Source organism: Lingula anatina, chromosome 1 (assembly GCF_051362555.1).
Source record: "Lingula anatina isolate TDL-2025a chromosome 1, LinAna3.0, whole genome shotgun sequence".
Lineage (NCBI taxonomy): Eukaryota > Metazoa > Brachiopoda > Lingulata > Lingulida > Lingulidae > Lingula > Lingula anatina.
Genome location: NC_141767.1, coordinates 30,946,194 through 30,964,505, shown reverse-complemented (window position 1 = coordinate 30,964,505; position 18,312 = coordinate 30,946,194). Strand labels below are relative to the sequence as shown.

Below are 18,312 nucleotides of genomic sequence, written 5' to 3'. Positions count from 1 at the left end.
TGTTTAACTTTGCCTCTTCACTAATTCACCCCGTCTCCTTTTTCCAGGAATCCCTGTGGCAAGATTCAGGACATTGTCAAATGGTGTGTGTTAACAGCCTGTTTCCAGATCACACTGTAAGGAGAAATCTGCATCTGGTATTGGTAGTAAGGAGAAGTCTTGAATGGGTATATATTGTTTTCCAGATGACAGTAATAGGTAATTTGCCACTTCCTACACAAACAAACACAAGTCATCACATTTGATGTTTCATTTGAGATGAAATGATTTATTGCAATATTGAAATATTTGTTTTTGTTAATTCTCACTCTTCTGATATCAATTGCCAATTAACTAGACTTAATAAATTAGAAACAGTGAAGTCATTAGCTTATCTCAGATTTTTTATTGTTCTTAAGCATCATTTATACAAATTTCACAAACGTTGGACCAGATTTGTCTAAATTATTAACGTTTAAAGGGATAATAACTCTTCATATGATATCTATATTTCACAATAAAAACATTGTGAACAACTCATAGAAATATAATATATTCTGTTTTACCACAAAAACGGCAGTTACAGCTATTATTCTGATATATGAGCTTGTCTTCAGACCACGTGACCTCCATTGATAGCTATACTCTGTTATAATCTCTTAAGAGACTAACTTTGAATGTAAAAATGGATTCATTAACCATTGGTTAGTATGGGAAAATTGTTGTTTACTCCAGGAAAATTCATTTTTTGGCTAAAACGAAGAGTTATTATCCCTTTAACTATTAGAAGCCATGGCATATTTGCCAGTCATTTCAATGTAATTTTCAGTTTTCTCAAATACATTGTCCAAAAAATGCTTTTCATTAGATGCAGGCAACTGATAAGCTTATCTCAGATTTTTATTGTTCTAAAGCATCATTTATAAAATTTCACGTAAATTGGACCAGATTTGTCATGGACCGGTTTTGATGAAATTTTCTGGAACTGTCAGAAGTGGGCCAAGGAACAGATGGTGGTCATCCGGATCATTAATCAATCAATAATCAAAAATCAAAAAACTAAATCATTATGGAATGAAAATTAAGGAGTGAAACGGCATTGGGTGGAGACTTTGCTGCCTTGGCGAAGGTCTGCTTTTCTAGTTTTAAGCCATGGAATTTGTTTGTATTTTCAATATAATTTTTAGTTTTCTTGAATATACTGTCTAAAATTACACATCAAATACACATGGTCAACAGAAAAGCTTATCGCAGTTTAACAGTTGTTTAATTTTTTTTTGCACATTTCACATGAAACATTAATAGATATTTTATTATCACTTTTTACTTTGCAAATAGATAAATGTATCAATCTCTGCAGTCACAAGTGTGACTTCTTATGACAGGTCATTCAACACACCACTTGTCTCTGCCATACCCTTTTGAATGCTTGACAGTACACCATAGTTTAATTTTTTTCTAACATTGATGTGGTTGCCTATCAGGGCTTTGTCTTTTATAAAATAATGTTCATCTCTTCACTACTTCACCCTGTCTCCTTTTTCCAGGTAACCCTTGCCTTGCAGCATGGAGGCTTCTTGGTGGACTGACTCTACCTGTCTGGTCATGGCTAATGCCTATAGAAAAAACAGGCAGTGAAAAACAGCATCAAGAGCAGTTCTGTCTCATCCATGTGTACAATACCTGATATGTGGCAAGATTTAGGACATTGTCAAATGGTTTGTGCTAACAGCCTGATTCCAGAAACCCACTGAAGGAGGAATCTGCACCAGGTATTGGTAGTAAGGAGAGGTCTTGAATGGATATATATTGTTTTCCAGATGACAATAATAGGTAATTTGCCACTTCCTACACAAACAAGCACAAGTCATCACATTTGATGTTTCATTTGAGATAAAATGATTTATTGCAATATTGAAATATTTGTTTTTGTGATTTCTCACTTTTCTGATATCAATTGCCAATTAACTACACTTAAATTGGAAACAGTGAAGTGATAATCTTATCTCAGATTTTCATTGTACCACCAGCGTAGGCGCTGGCGGTACACATAGTTTTAGTCCTGACACTCATATTTCGCTGGCTTTGCCGCCAAGTCACCGTTACCATTTTTCCTCCTAGACTTCAAGAGCCTGCGTACCCATCTCTTGGATTAAAAAACTAAAAAAACGAATTTTTTGCAAAAAAATTTTTATTGCTACTGATTTTCAGAAACTACACAGACCTTGCCTATAATATTATGGGCAGGTGTTAACCTTAAGGTTATTTTTCATCCTCCTGAGTTTGGGGTCAATCAGTGCATATTCTTGGGAGTAGCCGCCATAAGATGCCAAAACTAAAAATTCTCTCTAATTCAGGAACCGTAAATGCTAGAGACCTCTTATTCTTTTGCATTTTGTGGAGCATGTCAAGCCCAACACTTGAAGTGGTGCCCATTTTTTTGTTTTCCATACGGTTTACGAGTTGTGCTGTGTCAAAAAGTGCAACGTGTTGTGAAAATAGAATATGAAATACAGTAATATGCCATAAATTTTGAATGTCAGGAAAAGATAACATTAGGCTTAGTGAGGGACAGACAACTTGGGGTCAAAAATGACAGAATTCCATGAAATTCGAAAATTGGAATTTCTCAGCACCCACCATTTCATGAATTTCAAGCAAAACAATCTTTTTGTCATTTCAATTAACTTCTTCTGTACAAATTTTATGGCACATTACTGTAATTCCAAAATTAGCAAAGATACACCCATTTTAGTCCCTTACATCTCCAAGACTGGCAGAATTAGGCCCATATTTACTATTGAACTTGTATAGGAAGTCACATACTGGCAACCTTACTCTGAACTTGAAATTGACCTTTGACCTAAGTGTTGGGGGTGGTCGGCTCATGCTGTAGATGAATTCCACTTTACCAAAATAACACGATTCAGAGCTGGGCCTCTGAGGATGTTGAGGATGTGTGTTTTGACAGTGCCCCTTGCAGAGTTGAAGGCGACTTTTAGAGTGTGTTAGGCTTCTCGCCTTTATTATGAGAAAAGATTGCCTTTGATGAGGAGGTAGGTGTCTCGCCTACGTAGCATGAGATTTATAGATACCGATATATATATATATATATATATATATATATATATATATATATACACACACACACACACACACACACACACACACACACACACACATGGTGGCCTGAAAAGGACATTCCGTGATTGGTATGATAGAGGCGTCTCGCCTCTGATCGTGGTAGACAAGGCATAGTAGTGGCACTGCCGGTCTGATAAGGGGGAGGGTGGACTGGTTGCAGTGTTGTGGGTGGTCGGCTCATGCCCTAGTTGAATTCCACTTTACCAAAATAACATGATTCAGAGCTGGGCCTCTGAGGATGTGTGTTTTGGCAGTGCCCCTTGCAGAGTTGAAGGTGGCTTTTAGTGTGTGTTAGGATTCTCATCTTTATTATAAGAAAAGATCACTCACGTAGTATGAGATTTACAGATACCAATATATACTGTATAAAGTGCCCTGACACAAACACACACACACACACACACACCAAACAAACACAAGTCATCACATTTGATGCTTTATTTGAAATTTATTACCTCCGCCAAGGAGGTTATCTTTTCACCCCTGTTTGTTTGTCTGTTTGTCGGTCTGTCATCAACATAACTCAAAAAGTTATGGACTGATTTTGATGAAATTTTCAGGAACTGTCAGAAGTGGGCCAAGGAACAGATGATTAGTGGTGTGGTGGGCCAAGGAACAGATTGGTGATGATCTGGATCAATAATCAATCAAAAGTAATCAAAAATTGCTGCCATGGCAGAGGTCTGCGCTCTTGGAGTGCTTTTCTAGTTGCAATTTTGAAATATTTGTTTTTTATGTACAGACACAGATGTGTCTGTACATATTGCCATCACCTGCGTCTGTCGTCGCCGATGCCGTCGCCGATGCCGATGCCGATGCCGTCGCCGATGCCGTGCACTTTCCTTGTAAACACGATAAGTGGAGGACAGTTTTACTTTTTGGCTTTATATTTACAGAGCTGATGAATATTCATAAAACGCAGGTCAAGTTTGAAAATCAGCATGATCGGGCCATTATTGTAGAAGTTATGCTGTTTTTTCTTTTTTCAGCATATATGCAACACTGTAAACACATTTTAAGGAAATCCGTTAGGCCTGTTGTCTTGAAACTCACAGGAGTAATCAATCTTACTAAAACGCAGGTCAAGTACATAAATCGGCATGATCGGGCCACTATTTTAGTAGTTATGCTGTTTTTTCATTTTTCAGCATATATGCAACACTGTAAACACAATATAAGAAAAACAGATAGGCCAATTGTCATTAAACTCACAGGAGTGGGCAATCTTACTAAAACACAGGTTGAGTTCGAAAATCAGCATAATTGGGCCATTATTTTAGAAGTTATGCTGTTTTTTCACATTTCCTCAAATTCAACTCTTAGGCATATTAACAGTCTCATTATTGAACTAATAAGATACATAAAAGTGTTTGTTTGACATTTCCTGCATGTTTACAACATTGTTAGTTGATTATGTAAAAATGATGGTAAACTTGTTATCATGTATTGTGTAATAAAGTGTCAAAAATGGAAATAAACTCATATCATTGCAGTTTGTCAGATTCAATCATTCACTTTGTTCAGAATCTCAGAATGGAGGAAAATGGACATTTAACACTGTTCTTTTGATATTTTCCCCATCTCATCAATTTTCTTAGTTGATCATAAAAAAATTGCAGTAAACTGTTTATTTTGTTTTATGTTTAAATAGTGTTAAAAATGGAAATAAACCCATTTCAGAACAGTGCTGTCTTGTTCATTTTTCAGCATATATGCAACACTGTAAACACAATATAAGAAAAACAGATAGGCCAATTGTCATTAAACTCACAGGAGTGGTCAGTCTTACTAAAATGTAGGTTGAGTTCGAAAATCAGCATAATCGGGGCATTATTTTAGAAGTTATGCTGTTTTTTCACATTTCCTCAGATTCAACTCTTAGGCATGTTAACAGTCTCATTATTGAACTAATAAGATATGTAAAAGTGTTTGGTTGACATTTCCTGCATCTTTACAACATTATTAGTTGATTTTGTAAAAATGATGGTAAGCTTGTTATCGTGTATTGTGTAATAAAGTTTCAAAAATGGAAATAAACTCATATCATTGCAGTTTGTCAGATTCAATCATTCACTATGTTCAGAATCTCAGAATGGAGGAAATTGGACATTCAGCACTGTTGTATTGATATTTTTCCCATGTCATCAATTTTCTTAGTTGATCGTATAAAAATGGCAGTAACCTGTTAATTTTGTTTTATGTTAAAAAAATTGTTATAAATAAAAAAAAAAAACCATTTCAGAACAGTGCTGTCTTGTTTACATTTTGGCATTTTCAAGTTGTGACTTTGAAGTTCCATGGGCCTGAAGACCTTTGCTAGTCACATTTTCTGAATATCCATGATACTAATATTTTATTATTAAAAATTGATGGTCATTATGCTGTTAAACATTATGTAATATTGCATCAAAATTTGAAAAAAACCTATTTTGGGCACTGCTCCCATAATGACCATTTAAGAAAAACCATGTCACTTACTGGTCTCAAACAATACAGTAAATATGCACAGATGTGTCTGTACATATTGCCATCACCTGCGTCTGTCGTCGCCGTCACTGTCTCTGTCGCCGACGCCATGCACTTTCATTGTAAACACGATAAGTGGAAGGCAGTTTTACTTTTTGGCTATATATTTACAAAGCTGATGAATATTCATAAAACGCAGGTCATGTTCGAAAATCAGCATGATCGGGGCAACTATTGTAGTAGTTATGCTTTTTTTGTTGTTGTGACTTTGAAGTTCCATGGGCCTGAAGACCTTTGCTAGTCACATTTTCTGAATATCCATAATACTAATATTTTATTATTAAAATTGATGGTCATTATGCTGTTAAACATTATGTAATATTGCATCAAAATTTGAAAAAAACGTGCTGCTGCCATGAGGACCATTATGGGAAAACCATGTTACTTATGATTGCCTAACTTTCTAAAAAGAAATACAGGACTAAAATGCAGCCTGAATTTGAAAAGCAGTCTAATTGGCTTCTTTTTCTGGAGGTTAAACATTTTCAAAGTGTTAACTTGTTACACATTTTACTTACATTGGTATTACCTGTTGAGCATAATTTAAATTTGGTGTTGAATTTGCAGTTTAACATAATTTACTTTTGCATCAGAATTGACAGTAGTCTATTTTCTGCATAGTTATTGCCTGTTTTTTTGTCTGTACATTTGACAGCTTTGCTGACTTGTATTAATTCTCACTCTTCTGATATCAATTAACTACACTTAAATTGGAAACAGGGAAGTGATCAGCTTATTTCAGATTTTTATGTACAGACACAGGTGTGTCTGTACATGTAACCGTCACCTGTGTCTGCTGTTGCTGTTGCCGTCACCGTCGTTGCCATGCGCTTTCACTGATAACATGATAAGTGGCACACTGTTTTACCTTTTAGCTTGAAACTCACAGAACTGATGAATATTCATAATACCAAGGTCAAGTTTGAAAATCAGCATGATGGGGCTATTTTTATCTAAGTTTTTTCATTCTTTCAGCCTATATGCAACACCGATAACACAATAAGTGGAAAACCGTTTTACCTTTGGGCTTGAAACTTAAACCGATGAATATTTATAATACGTAAGTTAAATTCGAAAAATCACCATGATAGGACCGTTATTTAATAAGTTATATTGTTCTTTTACTTTTTTCAGCATATGTGCAACACTGATTACACGATATAAGTGGAAAACCATTTTACCTTTTGGCTTGAAATTTACAGAACTGATGAATATTGATAATACGCAGGTCAAGTTTGAAAATCAGCATGATTTTTTCCATAGTTATGCTGTTATTTTTCACTTTTTTCAGCATCCATGCAACACTGATAAGACAAGAAGTGGAGAACCATTTTACCTTTTGGCTTGAAACTTACAGAACTGATTAACATTGATAATACGAAGGGCAAGTTTGAAAATCGACATGATCGGGCCATTGTTTAATAAGTTATATTGTTTTTTTTTTGCTTTTTTCAGCATATGTACAACACTGATAACACATTTCAAGGAAAACTGATAGGCCTATTGTCTTGAAACCTACAGGAGTGATCAGTCTTACTAAAATACAGGTAGAGTTTGAAAATCAGCTTGATCAAACCATTACAAAAGTTGTGCTTTTTTTTCAGCATATATGCAACACTGATAACACATTTCAAGGATAATTGATCAGCCTATTGTCTCGCAACTCACAGCAGTGATCAGTCTGAATAATATACAGATCAAGTTTGAAAATAAGTTCGATCAGTTAAAGTCATAATAACTCTTCATTTTGGCCAAAAATTGGATTTTCCTGGAGTAAACGGCAATTTTCCCGTACTTACCAATGGTCAGCGACCCCATTCCTGCATTCAAAGTTAATCCAGGGTTTTTTTCCTAAACGTACGGTTTTTTGTTAAAATCTCTTAAGAGATTTTAACTGACGGAGCTCTCTCTGACATCGCATAGTCAATGTTGACCTACTTAAAACCGCGGGAAAAGCAGACAACAACAACACTATATAAGATTCATGAGATATATTCGTCTTTTTGTTAAAATACATTAATATCCACAATGTGTGCCATTCTGGGCTTTTCGTTATCCGACGCACTGTACAAAAACTCGCAACTTACGTCTGCGTCTGCATTAATGCGTTTGCCGCCATATGTTATTTTGGTCTCGAATGAACGCGAGAATCCGCGTGACACCATTACGTCATTAGCAACGAATGCCTTGATGACCGGGAAGAAAAGCATCGTAAGCCCTATTGACAAGCACAGATTTTAGTTTTACTACAATAACGGCCGTTTTAGTGGTAAAATACAATAGAATATATTTCCATGCGTTGTTTACGATGTATTTCATGCGGAATTTTGAATCTCAAAGGAAGAGTTATTATTGCTTTAAGTTTTGATGAAGTTATGCCTTTTTTGTATATAAGTGGTTTTTCTTCAGATTTAATTCTTAGTCATGTTAACAATCTCATTATAGGACTAATTAGATATGTTAAAAGTGTTCTTTTGACATTTTCTCCTTTTTAACAATATTGTTAATTGATTATATAAAAATGGCAGTAAACCTGTTATTGTGTATTGTGTAATAAAGTGTCAGAAATGGAAGTAAACTCATATCATTGCAGTTTGTCAGATTAAATCATTCACCAAGTTCAGAATCTCAGAATGGAGCAAGTTGGACATTTCAAATATTCTCTTGATATTTTTCCTTTGACAACACTGTTCTCAGTTGATCATATAAAAATGACAGTAAATTGATTATTTTGTTTTATGTAAAAAAGGTGTTGAAAATGGAAATAAACTCTTTTCAGTACAGTTATCTCTTGTTTACATTTTGGGATTTTCAAGATGTGACTTTGAACTTCCATGGGCTTGAAGACTTTTGCTAGTCACATTTTCTGAATATCCATAATACTTTTATTTTATTATTATTATTGATGGTCATGATATGCTGTTAAGCATTGTGTAATATTGCATCAAAATTGAAGAAAACCTATTGCCGTAGCTGCTTCCATAGTGACCATTAAAGGAAAACCATGTCACTTATTCCTCTCACACTTACAGGAAAGAAACTTATTGGGATTTTCATTATAAGAATTTGAACGCTCATTGTCCTGAAACTGTAATCTTATTGCAGCGGATTGAGATCATCTTCTGGGTCTTCCAGATGACGGTCAGATTTAAAGTTTACATTGATGGGTATCTATTTTTTTCTGTTGGAAAACTATCAAAAATGGAGGATGGATCAACAAAGATAATTTGGAATACTGTCAGAAAATATCTCTGGATCTGCTCCTGTTATTGACCATGTTACCTGTTGTGCATGATTAAAATTCAGTGTTGATTGACTGTGCTATTATAAGCATTATTTATTATTGCATCTAAATTGACAAAATGACCTGTTTATCTGCATTTTTATTTTCTGTTTTTGTCTGTACATTTGACAGCTTTGCTGCCTTGTTTAGTTATATTATTCTTTTTCCAGAGTACCCTTAACATGAAAAAGCAGGCAGTGAAAGCTTAAGACAGCACCAAGAGCAGCACTATGTCTTATCCATGTGTACAATACATGATATGTGGCAAGATTTAGGACATAGTCAATATTGTGCTAACAGCAACCCATTCCAGAAACCCATAATCTGCATCTGGCATTGGTAATAAGTAGAAGTCTTGTATGGGTATATATTGTTTTCCATATAATACTTATAAGTAATTTGCAACCTCTTACACAAACAACCTCAAATCATCATGTTTGCAGTTTTCTTTGAGAGTAAATAATACAGTTCAATGTTGAAATATTAGTTTTGGTTAATTCTCACTCTTCTCTCTTTCCAAAAAAAACTGATGCTTAAAAAAAGACAGACAACTGATCAGCTTATCACATATTTTTATTGCCAATCTTCAATGTAATTTTCAGTTTGTTCAAATATATTGTCTGAAAAAATACTTTTAATTAGACACAGTCAACTGATCAGCTTATCACAGATTTTTATTGTTGTTCAGCATCATTTGTACAAATTTCAGTAATATTGGACTAGATTTTACAAAATTGTAAACATTTAACTATTTTAAGTCATTGAATTTGCCAGTCTTTTCAATGTAATTTTCAGTTTTTTTATTTATATTATTCTTTTTCCAGAGTACCCTTAACATGAAAAAGCTGGCAGTAAAAGACAGCATCAAGAGCAGTACTATCTCTTATCCATGATTACAATACATGATATGTGGCAAGATTTGTCAAATATTGTGGTAACAACAACCCATTCCAGAAACCCATTGTAAGCAGTAATCTGCATCTGCCATTGGTAGTAAGGAGTTTTGTATGGGTTTATATTGTTTTCCAGATAGAACTTATAGGTAATTTGCCACCTCTTACTCAAACAACCCCAAATCATCACATTTGCTGTTTTCTTTGAGAGTAAATAATACATTGCAATTTAGAAACTAAATCTGGTTAATTCTCACTCTTCTGATTATCAATTTCATAAAAAAAATTACACTTAAAAAAAAAAACAAACAAGATTTTTATTGTTGTTAAGCTTAATTTGTACAAATATCAGAAACATTGGACTAGATTTGACAAAATTATTAATGTTGAACTATTTTAAGTCATGGAATTTGCCAGTGTTTTCAGTGTTATTTTCAGTTTTTTTCAATTATATTGCTCTTTTTCCAGAGTACCCTTTCCATTCTCTACCTGTCTGTGGATGGCTAATTCCTATTGAAAAAGCAGGTTTTAACAACAACAGCTGCAAATTATTTTTCCTTATGATATCTCCAAAATGAGGTAATTTTGTTTTCTTGTGGTGTTCAACAATTATCTTTTCATTTTTAGATTATTTAGTACTTCCTCATTACTGTAGTGTTCAGTCCATGATATCATCCTATATACCTAGTTTTTTCACTGTTGGTTTTGTTATTGTCTATGTCTCTGAGCCGTATAATGGTGTTGACCAGATGTAACATTAAATGATACACAACATTAGATGCAATAATGAATTAGGCCTAACAGCAAAATCAACACCAAGTTTTAATTGTGCACAACAAGTAACACATATATTAGGGATGTGTAACTAGCATAGACCTCAGAAACATGAGAGTTCAAAAGTTTTAAGAGAAAAGTTAGTGTTTTTCCACTTATGGTGTTATCACTGAAAGTGAATGGTGACGAAAGACGCAAGTGACAACTACATGATCGTAGTGACATCTGTGTCTGTACATCTCAAAAAATTAATACACAAATAATTACATAAAAGAATTTATATATCAATATATATATATATATATATATATATATATATATATATATTCAAATTATTAATTTTGTTTTTCAGATTGTAGAGGATTATAATTGCCTGTCCGGCACTTAGGATGAACGTGACTCTCAAAGATTGCAAAACGTAAGGAAATTAAAAAAATTATGGTTTTTCTACCATGTTCCAATTGTAAAACCACTAGAATTTTGTATTTTGTGGATAGTTCAAGTGAAGAAGAAAAGGAAACGTAGGTGAAAAATGTAAAGGCATTTAAGTTTTAATTACAGTTTTTCTAAGACTGCATTCCCAAAGATTTAGATTGATCTATCTGGATTGACCTAACTCCCTGGGGGTTCATGATCAATTGCTGTCAGCTTTTAGTAGGCCGGACAGACGTTTCAGCTGGCTAAGCTGACAGTTATCTAGTGAGACTTCCTATGGGGATAGATCAATCTAAAATCTGTGGGAAGGCAGTTTAAGATGCTAAATTGCTTCACGGTTCAGACAATAGTTTGTAACCTCAACAAAACATAGACATACCTAAACTTCAAAGGCATGCAAACTTTATTAAGGGATACTGTTCACAAAAAAAAAAAAAAAAAAAAAAAAAAAGCTGGTTACTTTGGAGCAAAGTTTATTAAACAAAAAGTGAGTTAATTTTTCTGACTAACAAAATAATATAAATGCAAAATTTGTAAAGTTAATGATGAAATCATACATCATTGACTAAAAAAGTTTATATTATCACTGTCAGGTTGAAATTGTAAGTTTTTTTTTTTTTTTTTTTTTTTTTTTTTTTTCATTTCACAGGCATTTGAGATTTTGGCAATGAATATAAAGACCCAAAGTAAGTTCAACTTAATTAACACATAATTATGATAACTTCTGTTTTGGTGGTATAATAGAATTTATTACATTTCTGAGTTGTTTACAATGTATTTATTGTAAAGTATAGTATGGATCTCGTATGATTTGTTATCCCTTGACAATATTCTTGGCATTTATATAAGCTTCAGAACTTTGATTGCCAGAATAGTCCATTCTGGTGGGCTTTATTATTTAATAAAAGGTGGCTGCCGTGAGCTCAATGAAGAATGCAGAAAAGGGTAACATCATATTTCATTTAAAATTTCAATCAGTGCCATCAACTGGCTTATATTACTTAATCAGGAATCTATATAAAGTAAAGTCCAATGTTTAGCTTGGTTTATATTTAATATTCTGCATTTATGAGGATGGGCATTTTCTTAATATGAATCTTATTAAGCGTGTACGCTGGCGGTACTCATGGTTTTAGTCCCAACCCGTCTCGTACAGCTCCGCTGGCTCCGCAGTCGGGCGCCGGAAACAAATCACCGTTACCGCTTCTCCTCCTAGACCGCAAGGACCTGTGTCCCCATCTCTTGGATTTAGGTCACATATAATCTCAACTTAAACACCCTGGTTTTTTTGTCTCCGTCAGTGCACTGGCCTGGGCGTGACGCTTGTTGAAATGCACCCTTGTCAAAATTTTTGAAAATTCAATGCTAAATATCTCCCAAACCAAAGGAATTATGGGAAAAATTACTACAGAAGTCTGACCGAAAGTCATATGTGGAGATTCTAAATATGTCCTTGGATTTGACTTTTGACTGTTTTTTCAAGGTCAAACAAGCCAAAATTTTCTAAAAATGGGAATTTTCTGTAAAAAAATATTTGTTTGTGCTAATTTTTGGAAACTATGCAGCCCTAAGCTCTCCTATTTTAGTGAGGGGTTACCATTGGGGACTCCTTTCATCTTTGAGAGTTTGGGGTCAATCGGTGCATTTTCACGGGAGAAGCCGCCATTAGATACCGAAACTGAAAACTCGCTCTAAATCTGGAATGGTAAATGCCAGAGATCTCTGTTTTATTGCATTTTGTAGACCTTGTCAAGTGCAATACTGGAGGTGGTGCCCATTTTTTTGTTTTTGATATGGTTTAGGCATTGCCCTATATTTTAATCATTCATTTATTTAAGTGAATGTGCAAGCCTATATTAATTACATTTTCATTTTCTCTCTTTATATATTTGTAGAGGGATTGCCACTTCAGCCTGATTCATGGTTGACATAATGCAAAAGGAATGTGTATTATGGCTGGTGACTCGATCAGAGGAAGAAACATGGGCTGGAGTATGGAGATGTGTATTATGGCTGGTGAGGAAGAAACATGGGCTGGAGTGTGGAGATGCACAAAAACTAGGTGCCGAAACTGAGTTTGGATTATAAAATTATGAAACTTTGTCTTTTTTAAGGATACTATATTACTAAACATTTGCCAAAAACTCCTTATTTATTGAAAACATACATCATTTTGGATAATAAATATATCTTCAGTGTTTCATGACAAAATTAATTAGCATTTACACACGTCATGTCACATTTCTCTTTTACCTGAGCACGCACAAACACTGTTTTAACACAAATTTAATGACACCATTTAATATTCCAAAACCCTGCCAGCAATTTTTCTTAAAAGCCTTAGTTCAGATTTAATCATTAACAAAGCAAAATGATGCCTTTGTTGAATGGAAATCTGTTATTAGGGGTTCATAACTCCATAAAAAATGACAGCACAGGATTATAGTCCAGAGACTTGTGGTCAACTTTGCCACATTGGTGACAAAATCTTGTGCAGGGATGAAGTTACACCCCCTACCGATTGAAGGGTAAAGGGAAGTCGGCTTCCAAAAACCCTAAGTCTGTGGAGAAATCCTCGTCAGAGGATAATATTATGTCATTACTGGTATCTTTAAAAGCCTCTGTGGACGCTCAGGACGGCAGGTTAGAGAACATCGTCAGCCGTATTGATAATATGGAGGCGCAATATTCTCAGTATGACGACAAAGTTTACGTCGATAATGAATGTGTTGAGCCGGAGGAGGCAGGCACATCGGGTGAAAAAAGGAAGTTGGACTCGTATCTTCCCGACACGGAAGACAACCTGTTTAAGCACATGGCCAAGAAGTTTAACATGTCGGAGGAAATGGCCGACAACGTGGATGATGTGCTGGCCAAAACTGTGAACGATCTTTTTATGAATGGCCTGGACGAACAACATCTAAACGAGTTGATAAAACAGAACCACAGGCCAGGTAACTGTGATTACCTGCAAGTCGTGAAAACCAACCAGTTGATATGGGACCAGGTCCCAGGTTGGACCAAAGCAAACGATAGGAAAATGCAAAACATAGCACATACTTTGGTTAAAGGTGCAAACATTTTAGTTAAAACTGTAAACCAGATGGCCTTATACGAAAGGAATCCAGAAAAGGACACGAGTGATCATATTGGCAGCATGATCGAAAACTGCAACGATGTCCTAGCACTCATGGGACATATGAACAGGCAGATAAATATGACAAGGAAAGATTTTTTGAAACCGCAATTGAGCGGAGAATATGCTCACCTCTGCAGTCATGAGCTGACTTACAGCCAAAAATTTTTATTTGGAGACGATCTTCCCAAAATGGCAAGGGATATAGAGGATTGCTCAAAAATCAAACATAAATTGTTTGACAGATCTCTCAGAGGACGTAGAGGACGTGGTGCCAGAGGCCGTGGATCTGTGTACAGAGGTGTTAATCGACCTACTGGAGGGGGAAGACCCAGAGTGTGGCAGGATGATCCTGGAGCAGGGCCTTCTTTTGCAAAAAACTATGTACGCAGGGGACAGAGGAATCTGCCCAAGCAATAAATGAGGTAAATAATTATTTTGAAGCAGGTAGATTGGCTGACTTTATTGATCAATGGAAACTGATTACAAGTGACCTATTTATTCTTGACATTGTAAAGCATTGTCATATTAATCTAGATTTCAACGGTGGGATTCCCGCCATTGTGAAATCAAATTGCAAGTTTAATAGGTTAGAAATGTCCATTATTGACATAGAAATTAAAAAATTATTGGACATGAAAGTGATTATTCCTGTGAATAGTGAAGCAGGCCAAATTTTATCACCGATTTTTTTGAGACAAAAAGAAAATGGTGAATACAGATTAATTCTGAATCTAAAGAAATTAAATCGGTTCATTCCATATCAGCATTTTAAGATGGAAACCTTTGAGAAAACCCTACCATCGATCTGATGCCTGACACATGTAGTGTCCCTGGAGTGTTATGTAGGGTTGTTGAGACAGGACACTCATCCAATTACCAATTTTGATGGACTTTGCAGATTGTGAACTCACAAACACAGAAGCCACCTGAGGTAAGCTTCCCCCCACCCACACCCCACCCTAATAAGCATTTGATAAGTCATGAAAAGGCATTAGGGGATAAGAAATTGCCCAAATTCTTAAAAATTGAATGGATTATCACTCACAAAAGAGCTTTGTTTTAATGCAAGCTCTCCATCTTCCATGCCTTCCCATATCTTTGTTTTAAAATGGAATTAGTCATACTTTCTGAGCAAATATTTTCATTTGTCAATTTTTACTACCATTAACAATAAAAGTATGCTAAATCACTTCAAATGTAACCTGCACGATTGTAAGACTTTAATTTTTATTTCCAGCAAGTGAATTGTGGAAATGCAATTCACGAAAAAATTTACATTATGTCAGAGAGCAATGCCCAGGTGTTGTATGCAGCCCGCGGATGTCTGGGTGAAGGTATTAGCTTTTCTTATATATGTGGTATTTAAGCGTATTCCATTTGATTGCATTTTATTTTATTATACACATGAAGACTTTAATATGAAGATAAAGTAAAGTTGGTGCCAAGCTGATGATTTTGCAAATCAAAAATACATTCATGGAGTTTGTGCAGTTGAGGAAAACCAGGGTATGCTGTTGTATACTGGCTGTTTATCTTGTGAAATCTACCCATGTTTATGAATTGATATAATTAAAGAAAAATGCAGCATGGCTTGCCTACATCTGAAATGGTGGATTGAGTTTTTGTTTTTATTTTATCTAAAGTCAAAAATTTTGTCACTCTGTATTTGAATAAATTTGATCAAATTTCAGAGTATTATGGAGAATACTGTGAAAAGGAGCCTTCAGCTTTCACTGGAGCTGATGCAAGTTCACATAAGTTGATAGTAGACTACATAATCTTTAATCAAGATCCTTTTTGAGGTCAAATTTGAAAAACTGTATTTGGTTTAAAATTTCATTTTGTTGATTATCATATCTCATAGTAAGTTTCTTTTAACATTTTTGCATCTAAGATTAAATTCATCTTATGTCAGTCTTGGTTGTTCTAGTTAAATTGCTGTATGGTATTTTTATCATATTGTAAATAAGTCCCTGTTGCTTCTTCAATGAATTATTTCCCTTCTTGATTTGATACATTCCCAGTAAATATGTTATTTCAGAAACAGCTGCCATTGTGGTCCCCATTATACTTGGGGTCATCCTATTAGAGGCAGTTATTGTTGTGTTCCTATTTCTGCAAAGAAGAAGGTAAGATTTCTCTCTCTCTCTCTTGCAAAGAATTTTAAGAAAAAATTGTTAAGTCATCTTAGATGATATCAAATGCATCTTAGAAAATAAGTTATTCATTATCAAACTGTTTTTTCTTAAAGGCATATAAGGTATAATCATTGCAACAATTTTTTAAAGACTTATTTAATACTTAATATATGTCCAAATATTAATCTTTTGGTAATGATAACAAACAATTCCCTTGCATATTGAAATAGTTGTTGCTGTTATTTCAGTATGGGCAAGGCCCTAGCTGCATTTGAATGGGGAGGGGGTGAATTCAGACTGGGGCACCTGCAGGAACTGGCTTTCCATGGAGAAAAGGTTGTGGCCATCAGCATGCCAGACTTAGCATATGACAGCTCTGTGGCACAGAATGGAGTAAATAGCTTCAATAACTGGAAATTTTCTTTTTATTCATTAGTCTAAAGTGCTTGTCTTTTTTGAAGACTACAACAAACCAAAAAACGTGCTAAACCTAAAACAGGGCATGGCCAGCCCCAATGACCCACTCATTCCAATGGGGTAGCAGACAACCAGTCATCAGAGATCACAGTCCATATACCACATAAAGAATGTATTAATTACTTTAAAATGTGAGGGGAAATGATACAGCTCAGTCAGTGTAGCAAGTGGAGTTGATATGATTCCAGATGAAAATACAAAACAGCAATTTGCAGTTTGTTTTAAAACATCATCCTAGAAATATATCTGTGTTGGATTCCTTGGTGTACTCAACATTCCAAGAACTATTGTCTTGGTTCAGAAACGGGTAGAAGATAAATTTATATTTAATAGCATACAAGACATGTTGATGGTTTTTTCCTTCTGGCTTTGAACTATATGTCATGTGACATTTAATAGACGTCTTCGGATGGTAATTTTATCAATATTTGATCAATACAAAAGCTTTAAGAAGGCTGGAAGAAAATTAGTCCCTCTCCATTGCAACATTACTTATATATGATTTTTATTTACAGACAGAAGTGTCTGAACATATTGCTGTCACATGCGTCTGTCATCACCGTCTTTGCCATGCACTTTCAGTGTTATAACGATAAGTAGAAAACTATTTTGTCTGCAAACTTACAAAACTGATGAATATTCATATACTGGATGAGTTTGAAAATCAGCTTTATTTTTATAATTTTTACAACATTCATTTTTTTTTTTTTTTGTATAAGTGGTTTTTCCTCAGGTTCAATTCTTAGTCATAAACGTCTCATTATTGAACATATTACAAACATAAATTTGATAAATGTGTTCTTTTGACAAATTCTGCATTTTAACAATTTTGTTAGTTGATTATATAAAAATGATGGTAAATCTGTTATCATGTCTTGTAAAATAAAGAGTCAAAATTGGAAAATAAAATTATATCAGTGCAGTTTGTCAAATTCAATCCTTCGCTATGTTTATAATTTCAAAATGAAGCAAATTGGATATTTAAAATTGTTCAATTGATGTATTTTTTATTTGTTTGAATAGAGGCCTGTTGATACCATATTGCTGTACTTGAAATTTTGTTTGTTCTTTTAGTGTTAGTGCATTGTTCTTTAAGTATGAGATATATTAATTTTGATTTTTAGATACTTGTCAAACAGTATTTTTTTTGTTTTTGAGAGTGTGCATGCCAATATTATGTATGTTCTCCCTTATTTTACTGAAATAAAGGATGTTTTGGGGGAAAATGTTTATGTTCAATTGTTGCTCTTTTTCTCCCTCTAATCTTTTTCCTTTCACTTTAATTTTTATAAGAAAAATCCCTCAATATTTGTTAAAAATGGAATAATATCAATAAGAAGATTTTCCAATTAAAAATATACAAATTTATATATATTTTGATTACCCCCAAGTTAATGGATTATGCTTTCTTTTATGGAGTGCTTTACTGAAAGATATTCTGTATAATTAAATAGTATATTTGATGATAACAGACAACAATAAATCTTTACTAGTTTTTCAAATTCGGCTGCAGGGGTACATTTT

At 34.3% G+C, this 18,312-nt stretch overlaps 1 protein-coding gene across 10 annotated transcripts; it reads left to right on the top strand.

The window, feature by feature from the left end:
* Positions 1–792: 792 nt before the first annotated feature.
* LOC106162488 (uncharacterized) lies at positions 793–18,031 on the top strand. 10 transcript variants are annotated; one of them, XM_086999332.1, is made up of 12 exons: positions 793–1,751; positions 3,684–3,776; positions 9,103–9,295; positions 9,757–9,974; positions 10,294–10,404; positions 10,952–11,017; positions 11,684–11,720; positions 12,930–14,595; positions 14,938–15,104; positions 15,411–15,507; positions 15,865–16,302; positions 16,560–18,030. In XM_086999332.1, exon 8 carries the CDS (start codon positions 13,628–13,630, stop codon positions 14,588–14,590), a length of 963 nt encoding a protein of 320 aa, XP_086855458.1. In that variant the 5' UTR covers positions 793–1,751; positions 3,684–3,776; positions 9,103–9,295; positions 9,757–9,974; positions 10,294–10,404; positions 10,952–11,017; positions 11,684–11,720; positions 12,930–13,627; the 3' UTR covers positions 14,591–14,595; positions 14,938–15,104; positions 15,411–15,507; positions 15,865–16,302; positions 16,560–18,030. The 10 variants fall into 10 exon arrangements, with proteins under 10 accessions (XP_086855458.1, XP_086855463.1, XP_086855457.1 ...); XM_086999337.1 differs by having other exon boundaries at positions 794–1,751; positions 12,930–15,104; positions 15,865–16,036; positions 16,215–16,302; positions 16,560–18,031; XM_086999331.1 differs by adding an exon at positions 7,105–7,196 and having other exon boundaries at positions 794–1,812; positions 12,930–15,104; positions 16,560–18,031.
* Positions 18,032–18,312: the final 281 nt, after the last annotated feature.